Source organism: Convolutriloba macropyga, chromosome 15 (genome assembly GCF_964194025.1).
Source record: "Convolutriloba macropyga chromosome 15, txConMacr16.3, whole genome shotgun sequence".
NCBI classification, from domain to species: domain Eukaryota; kingdom Metazoa; phylum Xenacoelomorpha; order Acoela; family Convolutidae; genus Convolutriloba; species Convolutriloba macropyga.
Genome location: NC_134482.1, coordinates 32786261 through 32797142, shown reverse-complemented (window position 1 = coordinate 32797142; position 10882 = coordinate 32786261). Strand labels below are relative to the sequence as shown.

The following is a 10882-nucleotide window of genomic DNA, read 5'->3' as shown; positions in this document are numbered from 1 at the left end:
ACTCTGAAGTAGAAATAGCCCCCCTCTGAGTCTACAAAGATTGTATGAGTGTTGTTTGGGGGTGTACTGTCGGCAAATTTAATCAAAGTAGACTAAAGTAGCTTATTTCGTGCTGTTTTTGATGAAGAAGTCTAAATTTTGAAATGTTCATCCAGATTTTTTGACCAAAAAAATTAAATCAAAACAACCAACAATGCTTGTTCGTCTTCAAAAATGAAATCAGCGACACTATTCTTAAAAATTATAACAAATTTTAGCAAAATTGACGAAAATTTAGGCAAAAATTCCGGAAAATGTGAATAAAAACAACGTGAATTCACTCTTCTTTTCTCAGAAGTTTAAACCTCGATAACTCCCCGTAGAAAACGAAAATTAAAAAATCCTTTTTAATTCCATATTCTACGCTGGACGAGCTTTCTAATGATACCAGTCTCAACTCTCTACGATGAAAATATCGAGCGGCGAAAATTCAAGGAACAAAAAAAAACCCATTTGAGTATATAGTTCCTCCCCCCTCAAGAGGGTCGGAACAAAAATCTCACAACAATTACCATTTAGGGTATTTGGGCAACAGAGGATGCTACAAAGAATAAAATACATTTCTTTTAACGAATGAGATGATGCCGTTCTTACTGCGTGACGTTTTTTTGTCTACTATTCATGACATTGACGGCAAACTCAACCAGCAAAGTGGGTCTTTATTTCACAAATCTGGAAAGCTAGTCTATAGAATATCTCATACATGATCGTCGACAGATAATATTGTGGAATTTCTCAGAAAATGTGCAGGCACGCTGTGACTGATTGTGTTTAATTGTTCACAAAAAAATTGAAAAACATAATTCCGGCTTCTGGCTCAATAAGCATAAAAGAAACTCGAAATAATTCTGTTGTCTTAAAAACAGACAGGGGCGTTGAACACAGTAAGAAGTCTGGATGGAATAGGGTTTTTTTGTTCTATCAATGTGGGTGGGTTAAGCAACAGATGACGCTTGAAGTCTGTTACCATTTTTGAGATATGAATTCCATAATTCAATTTTTTTTTCCAATTTCATCACGCACTTATCAATTGTTGAACACAATTCTAAATTCAAAATATAGTTTCTTTAATCCGTTTTAAAATTAAATTCGCTCTTTATTTTCAAAAGAAAGAGGAAAAACCATGACAGTTAAATCAATAAAACTACTAATTTTTATTATACAACTATACCTATGTTCGGGTAGACATTGTGATAATTTGCCCCCTGGTTTTGGCAGAATGACCTTGGGTGTGGACATAACATCCCTGGACTTCGAACCCCTTGAAATAAATCAGCCGGATGGTTTCCGTGGCCGAGTGATAGAACTTACCTGTGACGAGTGGAAGCATTGGAAAAGTCCTTATACAAACGAAACTTATCAAATGCCTGACCAAATTTGGGGTATCGTTACAAAACCAGGCTCTCTTAATGAAATTGACATTTCGGTTTTCAAAAGTTTACTTGAAATAAAAGCCGAGAAAATAATCAGAGTAAAAGTGAAGGTATTTTTTGGCTTATTTTCAAAAAGTTCTAGTTACAAAAAAGTCTTTTACGAAATTATTGAACGAAGCAACACAATTACTGAAGCCGAGACTTTTGTTTCGACAATTGGGGCTTATTTCGCTCCTCTCGAAATCATCGGACTGTCAGATGAAATGCAAATCATGATAAATATATTGCCTGAGCAGTTTGAAGATAACCCTACACCTTATTACGATTTCATCAGTTATTTTGGAACCCATTATATTTCGATTGCTGAATTCGGTGGCTACATCAAACAAATTTTCTCGACTTCGAGTAAGTTTGTCTCGAATAATAAAGAGTCGGCGCTTTCGTTTGAGGCAAAAATCTCGTTTGACGACTTTCTCAGTTCATCAGGGGGTTATGGAGGAGGAGCAACTGTCAACTCAAAAGAGTTTTTGAGTCAAACTAATATCACAACATCATATCACGGAGGAGATACCACTCTAATCGATGAGAAAAATATCCTTGGTTCGAAAAAATCTATTCCGTACAATCCCTGGCTTTATTCAGGAAACTTAGTTCCAATTTCAAAGTTGATCAAAGACGTCAATAAAAGCGCTTCGATGGAACGAGCGTATCATGTACACGCCGCAAAAGCGTATCTTGAAGAACTTAACGACCAATTGCAAAACGCGTCTCGCAAGTATCAATTTGTAGAAGCCTCTTTGGTCAACTCATTGCTTGAAAAAACGAAAATGTTGATGCAAAGTTCGGCTCCTGGCTTGGACGACATCAAAGAACTGGGGGAACAGGTAAATTTCCACTTAGTTCCAGGTGATTGGTGGAAACAAACCCAGTTTTGTTTGAAGACCCGCCGAGTAGTTTACACTTGGAAAGAGTGTGGCGATTTGAATGGGCCGTTTTGCGCCCCTGGTTTCCATTACACCCCTTACTACTACGACAGAACCCGCTCCACTGGCAGCTACGACTGCCAAATGAGCTGGGGTCTGTTCACGCCAGTTTATGCTGAACCATGGTTCAAAAATATCCAATTGTGTTTCCGGTTCGAACCAACTGCAGATCTGCGACAATGCGGAAATCCTGATCAACAAAAGGAATTTTGCACGGTCGTGAACAAATACACAGAGGAATATCTTGACGCGACCTCCAATTTCCACGGAGGTTGCCATATGTCTTGGAAGATTAAAACAACTGGCACAATTCCATATTGGTTTCAAAATACACAGTTATGTCTTCACTTAAATATACAAAGCCCAGCCTGCCAAGCTGGTCCACACTTCCACACAACCCTATGCGCCCAACACAATAACTGGACGCCAATTGTTTACGATAGCTCCTATTCATCCCGCTACAACTGTGGTTATCAGTGGGGGTTGATCGAAATACTTTCATGAACTTCTCAATGCTAACACGAATTTTTGATGAGGAAACAATTCAAAGCAAGGGTGGTGTCTCAATGGTTTTTGAGTAAAATTATATTAAAAAACTTTCTTCAAGCTCATATGACTATTTTCCAATAGCTATGTATATGCATACATTGGTAAAAAGAGTTTTAAACAGCTAAAAAAGAAATAGTTCGTTTTGGTTCATCGGTTCAGAAAAACACAATGAACTCAAAAAAGGTTAAGAAAATTTTTCCCATTGGAATTTTTATTTCAGCAGAGTTGTGTCTATCTAATTTGACCTTTTTAAACATTTTTCATTGACGAATAAAATTTGCAACAGATAGTAGAGATAATAATGCTTGTTTTCAAATGAACTCAATTTTTTTAATGTAATCCGATAAAATTTTAACTAGTTTCTTACCGATTAAATTTGTACGAGTCAAAATTGGCTGCCACTTGAATTCAAAAAACTTAAAAAAAAGAAGGAACAGAAATTAGCAGTGCGCTGGAAAAGGGCTAATAAAAATCGCACGGTTGATGATAGTTGTCCTAATTTAGTTAAACAAAATGCGGCAATGTTTTCAGTGCAGATTTTTCTGTTAGAAAATGAAACTATAACATTAGATCATTTAAACACTTAGAATATAAGAAAAATTCCTTCTGTCATCGCTTTAGACAAATTTGGACATTATTGGTACAGAGAATAGTTTTCATCAAAAAGGATTTACTTTTTGTAAAGATGAGAGCCATTTTTAAAACAAAAGCTGGGCGTAACAATTAGGCAACCGTGTTATACCTGTAAAAATGACACTAAATGTTATAAATGGTTTCGTTCCAACGAAACTTTTACGGTATTTGTTAATATACTTTAACAAATTGTATGCGTGCTAGAGAGCCAACGTTATGAAGAACCGTCGATAGAAAGTGCCGAAACCTGACCTGATTTAAAAAGAGCCGAAAACAAAAAACTGCCTTCAATTACCCTAAATTGTTTGTTGATTACCAGGAAAATTACTTAAGTGTGTTAATTGGTCTCATGGTCGGTTGTGATAGTTTCATATCATCTAACAAATTATGAGAGAATAAGAAGGAGAAGTACGCAAAAAGGAACAAAAAGTAACGGCACTGCAGCAATAAATATTAACCTTCTTTTGAAAATTGAACAAATAATCAACATCTATAATTCCAGATATTGCCAAGGTTATACCAGCCACAATGGAGTCAGGGATAAGTCGATTATTTTTCTTCAGAATGCTCTGAGTACCTTGTGATCTGCACATCATAACCCCCATCATCGTTCAAAGCAGACGCTTAACAGGAGAAAGCATTGTGAGGAGAACGGGAATGTTTCCATAACTTTCCTGATTTTCCCGTCGAAGGACTTTAGCCTTTAATATCAGGTCACGATATTCAGGAGCAAAACGAGTAGCACAGAGTGGGTCATTTCCGGTATCATGCTCGATAATTTTGATAGATGCTAAAACTAAAAATAAAGTTGCTCAAGTGCCTGCTCAAGTGTTGCAATTGATCACCCAAAGAGTGATTGATTGCGTTGAGAGTTGAGATGTTCACTTGAACTGGCAAAAGCCAAATTCAGTATCGACGTTCAATCTTATATCCAGTAATCACGGAGGCAAAAAAATCGAACGGTATCTGGATCAAATATTATCGGAATTTCCAGAGATCTGAAACACTGGTGAGTTTGGCAGCCTTTGGAAAGATTCAAATTACATGAAACAATTGCGATTGCAACACAGCACTGTTGTAGACGAATTGGCAAAAAAGCAAAAAAAGTGCTGCCTCCAAGGTCATAAAGGATGAGCCGCAAAAGTCGTGGCGTCCAATAAAGTCGCAACTGATCAAAAATTAAAACACATTGAAATAAGCTAAAATGTATAAAAAAGTTGAAAAACAAAATGCTAATTTGTTTGCATCCTTAGCGAAACATGTTTTCAGTTACTTCTCTGAACGATCTTGCGTCAAGGTTTTTCAATTTAGTGAAAAGACGTTTATGAACTATTCATCACTTGCAAAAACACAGTGCTGCTGGACCCTCCAAAAAAATTTCCTGTGAATTTACTCAGCTCATTGCAAGACACAGTCCCAGAACAACGGAGTCAGCGTTGAAATCTATGACATAATTTTAAAACGCAGCAATTATGGTGTTTTCCCAATTTTGTGTCTCAACCACTACGTAGTGCTTCTTTTACAGAAAAAGAGAGAGCACACCTTCATTTAAATGAAATACTAAGACAAATCAGAGCAAAATCTTTGGTAAAAGATGCCAAATCTGAAGGAACTAAATTATTAGAAGCGTTGCAAGTGTGAGTCGAATTAGGTGCAGGAGCAGGAGCAAAAACTGTTCTGATAAAACCTAGCAATAGGGCATTTGCTCAGGTTCTCCCCCTTGGAGTTCTTCGGAATAGCTTTGATAATACAATGAGTTCAATCAAGCGACCATAAGTTTTGTCAAAATTCAATTAAATTTTTAAGGGTATAGCAGCTTTCGCCACTCTTTCTGTTACTGCCATCAGTTACCCATATTCTACAAAACTATAGTACAAAGTGAATATTGTATTCGACAAGGTGATCCATTGGCTCCGTTGCCGTTCTCTTTGACTTTGTGGCCAGAAATTTTGGAGAGCTATTCCCCAACCTTACACAACACACCTGGTAATTAAATGACGGCTTTGTCGCCGAGCTAGAATTACAACTGAGTCAAAATTTGCAAACACTTCTAAATGGTGGGACCGAAGGAGGCCCCTTTTCAAGAAAAAACAAACATTTCTTTCAGGTTTGAGAATTGAGATTCAACTGTTTTTGAAAACAAATTGAGCTATCTAGATGATCCCCATTGTCCACTGGGCGATCTTCGAAATTGTTTGCGGATATTAAAACTTGTGTATACTCTCTTTACAATAACATCAACATTTGAACTAATTAAGGCAATGGAAAACTTGGCAACTTCCAAATAAAGTCTCCTTATCAAATTCGTGAAACAAATTTCGCCGGCAAATAATTGTGTCACAGCTGTTTAATAATTAGCTGTTTAATTGTGATACGTCACAGAATAAAGTGATTCAGGGAAAAAATTACACATCAGTTGCTCAAAGAAGAACTTCTATTTACAGTTCTCTACGAGAATTCCGATTCTTTTGCGTTGTCATTGTTTACAAAAAACGTCAAGACGTTTTAGATCTCCAAAAAATTGTCACTTGAAAGAAGAACAGACATCAGTGACAAAAAAATGATAGACTTGCGTCACTTTGTCTTCCATAATCATCCGCCTGGTTAGCTACTGCATTTTCCCCTAATTATTTTCGGTGGGGGTAAAGTACAGACTTGGATTTAAATTTTTTTGGTATTCAGAAAAAGTGTGCAAATTGTTTATCAGGTACTCTGGTTGCATCCAATGACCATGCTGTTCTATGTCAATGACCGGGAACCTCCATTACAAGATAGCATTCGAGACTGGATCGCAAGAGCATTTGCAACGGATAGCTTGCCTCTATCTATCTTTGGAAAAACGAATTTCCATCGCTGATAGCAATTTTTCTGCCATCACGGTGGTCCAGCTGTTCTGCTTCTCTTGGTGTTAGAGTGCTTTCTTCTCTGGAATCGAACTGCTTTAAAAACGTGACAGAGAAGCCAATTTACGCAATTGAAACAGCCCATGATCGAAAGCTTAGGGTGAACGAGCAAAAAAGTTTTCATCGGAACATTTTAATTCTGCAATTGGCAGTGGACGTCTTAGTATGTTTGCCTTCACTTTTGAAAAAATTTTGAAACAAAGAGCCACCCTTTCAGAAAACAGAAACTATCAATAGGAAGGATTAGCTATTGTTTTTGACAAGCTGCTACAGTTATTTTCAGTTGTTGCAATGCGTTTGACTGCGGTTTTGTTGCTAGCCCTCGCTCAATAAAGATCCCGGCTGATTTTGAAGGAAACTTCAAGCTCACTAAAGGAGAGTAAAATTTTTCTGAGGTACCTGATTTAAATTACTGCTTCTCATTTTCTGTTCCTACCTGAAGAGGAGGGGAGAACTTTAGTATTTAATCCAGTCCAGTGAAAGTTAAAAAGATATGTTTATTCCTTCAAGCAGGAGTTTTCGTTCCTGCCTCACCAAATTGTGAAAAATAAAGAAACATTTCATGTGGAAGATTGATATAGACTGAAGAAATGTGATTCATTAAACTGTTGCTTTGCTGTATTTGAAACCGTAGTTATATTATCAAAGTTAATAGTCATTTAAAAGTCATTTAATATTTTACAAAAAATATTACCCACTCATTAGTAATTTTTTCAAGTGCATATGCTCTCTCTGTTCACTGTGTTTAGTTAGATATACGTGTTAACACCCACTGAATTAGGAAAAATGGAAGAAAAGCTGTGGCTAAAAAATAAAGACAATCTTTCGCTTAAATATTATCAATTAAAATTGCTGATTATCGCCTACTCTGCTCCTGTGAACGTTTTGCATCTCGTTTTATGCGAAATATTCACTAAAAAAATTAGCCAAGAGCAAGTTTTGGGGTAAATTATCGTTGTGAAGTTGAAAACAGATGAAAATTAATTCTCATATAACATGATTCTCATCTTTCACATTAATTCTCATCTTTCACAATTGATAGTGACCACTTGAAAAAACTCTACAATATATATATATATATATATATATATATATATATATTTATATATAAGTTGAAAACAGATGAAAATTAATTCTCATATAAAAAGTTGCTTTATTATGCTCAATGCTGTGGGTAAACTCGATAAATTAACAGTTTAATGCACTTCACATTTAAACCTGGAATTGAGTATCAAATTTAAGTTTCAATTCATTTGTATGTACTAAAATATCATAATTGCATCAAAAATTAACCAAAACCATTTAAAAAACCACGAGTCAGCTAAATGTCCATTATTTTAATTTAATGTGTGCGTGAATAGCGGCACTGCATTAATTTTAGGCAAAATTGAAGTAAAATAATCTTTCCAAAAGAAAAATACAAAATTAATGCAGGACTAAATATCAGAAGCGAAAATTGCTTTTTCTTTCACAATTGATAGTGACCACTTGAAAAAACTCTACTATATATATATAAAAGTTGAAAACAGATGAAATTTAATTCTCATATAAAAAGTTGCTTTATTATGCTCAATGCTGTGGGTAAACTCGATTAATTAACAGTTTAATGCACTTTACATTTAAACCTGGAATTGAGTATCAAATTTAAGTTTCTTTGTTAAAAGTATGCCGATTGAGTATCTAAGACAGTAAAATAGCATAACATAAAAATTTGCTATAAAAATTAGTTTTGTTTACATTGGCTCCTTGAAAAACTGCTAAGATCTTAGAGCTGATTGTGGGTTAAATTTCTTTCAAATTAACTTTTGTTCCGCAAAAAAATTCCGTCAAAAAATCTTGTACGAGGTATTGTGAGCTGCAGAAAATAAAATAATCTTTTTTTATGTTGCCTAAGGCGTTTTTTCTAAGTAAATAGATTACTTAAGAGATCAAAGTTTTAAACTCTTTAGTTTTTTGAGTGATATCTAAACTTTCATTAAGTCAATGATTGATGGCAATAACGGCTGATGAACCAAGGGTGCTTTAATTTTCAACAGAAGATACATCATTTTATCCTCTGAGCATCAGTTTGCAATAACTTTATTTAATTTTCTGCGTTGCGAAAATTACATAAAAATTAAGTTAATATTTTTTGGCTCCAAATCGTTTTGCCACATTTAAATGGGGTCTTAAAATTTTTCGACTATTTTATGTTCACATAATGTACACGGCCATTAATTTTATGTCTGCCTAACTTTTACGCCACCTAGAAATTATGCAATAGAGTCAGAAATAGTATAAATTTTTAATAAAGGTAATTTTACATTTCGAATACGAGGCTAGCTTTTTTTTCCATTTCAAAGGATTAATTTTCTGCGCCTTTGCCTAGTTTGTTATGGTTTTTCGTCTTAATTTTTTTACATTAATGCAACACCAATTTGTACCTTTATTTAAAAAAAAAGAAAAACAGAAAATGTTAATCATAAAATTACTTTAACTGACTCATTTTTGATTTTGCATACATTCTATATTTTTAAATACCCCGACCACATAAGAGCATGCAGTTTAATTTTGTAGGTATTGCCGATGTTAATTAGAAGCTGAAGTTAACTGAATGATCGTTGTCTTGCTTTTAACTTTTTTTGTTATTTGTTGATTATAGTTTTTCATAAAAGCTATTAGTCATTTTCATAGTAACATTTTCAATTCATTTGTATGTACTAAAATATCATAATTGCATCAAAAATTAACCAAAACGTTAAAAAAACCACGAGTCAGCTAAATTTCCATTATTTTAATTTAATGTGTGGGTGAATAGCGGCACTGCATTAATTTTCGGCAAAATTGAAGTAAAATAATCTTTCCAAAAGAAAAATACAAAATTAATGCAGGACCAAATATCAGAACCAAAAATTGCTTTTTCTTTCACAATTGATAGTGACCACTTGAAAAAACTTTACTATGTTACCCTTTGAACTGAATCTACAAAAAAACCCAATCGTCAAAACTTACTGCAATAGAAACCTTTACTTTTTTAAATTCAGCGTTTACTAGCAACAGAAATTATTTTGAAATATTTTAATTAATTTTTCATTTTGTTTGCATCTCTGTTACTTTTCATTTAGATAAACAATAAATTTCAAAGTTTCATGGCCACGGAAACCGAAGACAAAATGTATTGTACAGATATTAGATTTCTTAAATTTCTCAGCATTTAGTTTTGTTACCTGGCGAAAATTGCAAAATAGGGTAAGTTAACTACTGTTAGCTTACTTGGGTCCATAATCTCATCTTTAAAAGTTTCAAAAAATTTCTGTAGATTTCGAAGAAGATCGTTTTTGAGGACGCCGAAAATGCAGACTTTATTTTTATATGCATAAAAAAAATGTTCAATACAGTCTTGTTTGTTATACAAGACAAATTTATGTCTAAATTTTCAAAAAAACTTTTGATAAATTTCAAACAAATTTCACTTTTTATGCGAAAGACTCAAGCGAAATAAAAGGAAAACGCGGTAATAAATTTTTACAATAAACCTCCTCCAAAAATTTTCAAAAGCATACAAACTTCAAAAGCCAAAAGTTCCAGTAATAAACTATCTATTTTGCAGTCTGAATTATGTAAAACAACACGCACCACGTCAATCAAAGCTATCCTCTCAGATTATAAGTACGATCTCTATCTAATTTATATTATAATTCAAGCACCGAAATTTGATTTAATGCCATCATATGAACAGACTGCTTATCCATTTTGAAGAGCTCAGTGCTCTGTTTCTATTTGCATCTAATTCGAATGAACCGGCCTCTGTATGACGCAAAAAAATATATTTGAGAACTGAGCTGATATTTGGCAAAAAAAGCTTTTTTATATATACCGATGTTCGGCTGGAAAAATGATAACCTGCATTTTTCATGTCTTGGAAATTGTTTCTGTACTTTGAATACCACGTGCTTCCTTACAGAAATTTCCTTGAAAATTATCTTATTTTGGAATTTAAACCTACCAAATTAATCAAATTTCTTCAAAGTGTAACTCCAGAAAATTACAACAAGCACCAATTCAACTCAAAAAAGACTTTACAGAGAAACTAACGTGATGAACTGCCTTTTTTTCAATTTTTGGAAACCCTTGCATTACTTATAGGCCATTGCATTAATGAAAATGCACTTTGTGAAAATTTATCTTACTTGACAAATTAAAGGTACCAAATTAAATCAAACAATTCAAATTTCAAATTTTTTTCAAATAATTTCAAAAAGTTTTCCACGGATCTGAATGAATTGCTTCTCATTTTTTGGCTTCCCTATGTGAACCTGAATGCAGTTGACGCATCCTTGATAAAATAATCCATAGTGTAACAAAGTAAGCCTTTCAACTGAATGAAAATAGTGTTGCAGTAACGCGTATCAGGCACGCATCA

General features: G+C 34.1%; 1 protein-coding gene across 1 annotated transcript; it reads left to right on the top strand.

Annotated features, from left to right (window-relative positions):
* Window positions 1-1258: 1258 nt before the first annotated feature.
* On the top strand, window positions 1259-2899 carry LOC142354158 (perivitellin-2 67 kDa subunit-like). Its single transcript, XM_075406422.1, has one exon. The coding sequence runs from the start codon at window positions 1259-1261 to the stop codon at window positions 2897-2899; it is 1641 nt and encodes a 546-aa protein (XP_075262537.1).
* The last annotated feature ends 7983 nt before the right edge of the window (window positions 2900-10882 follow it).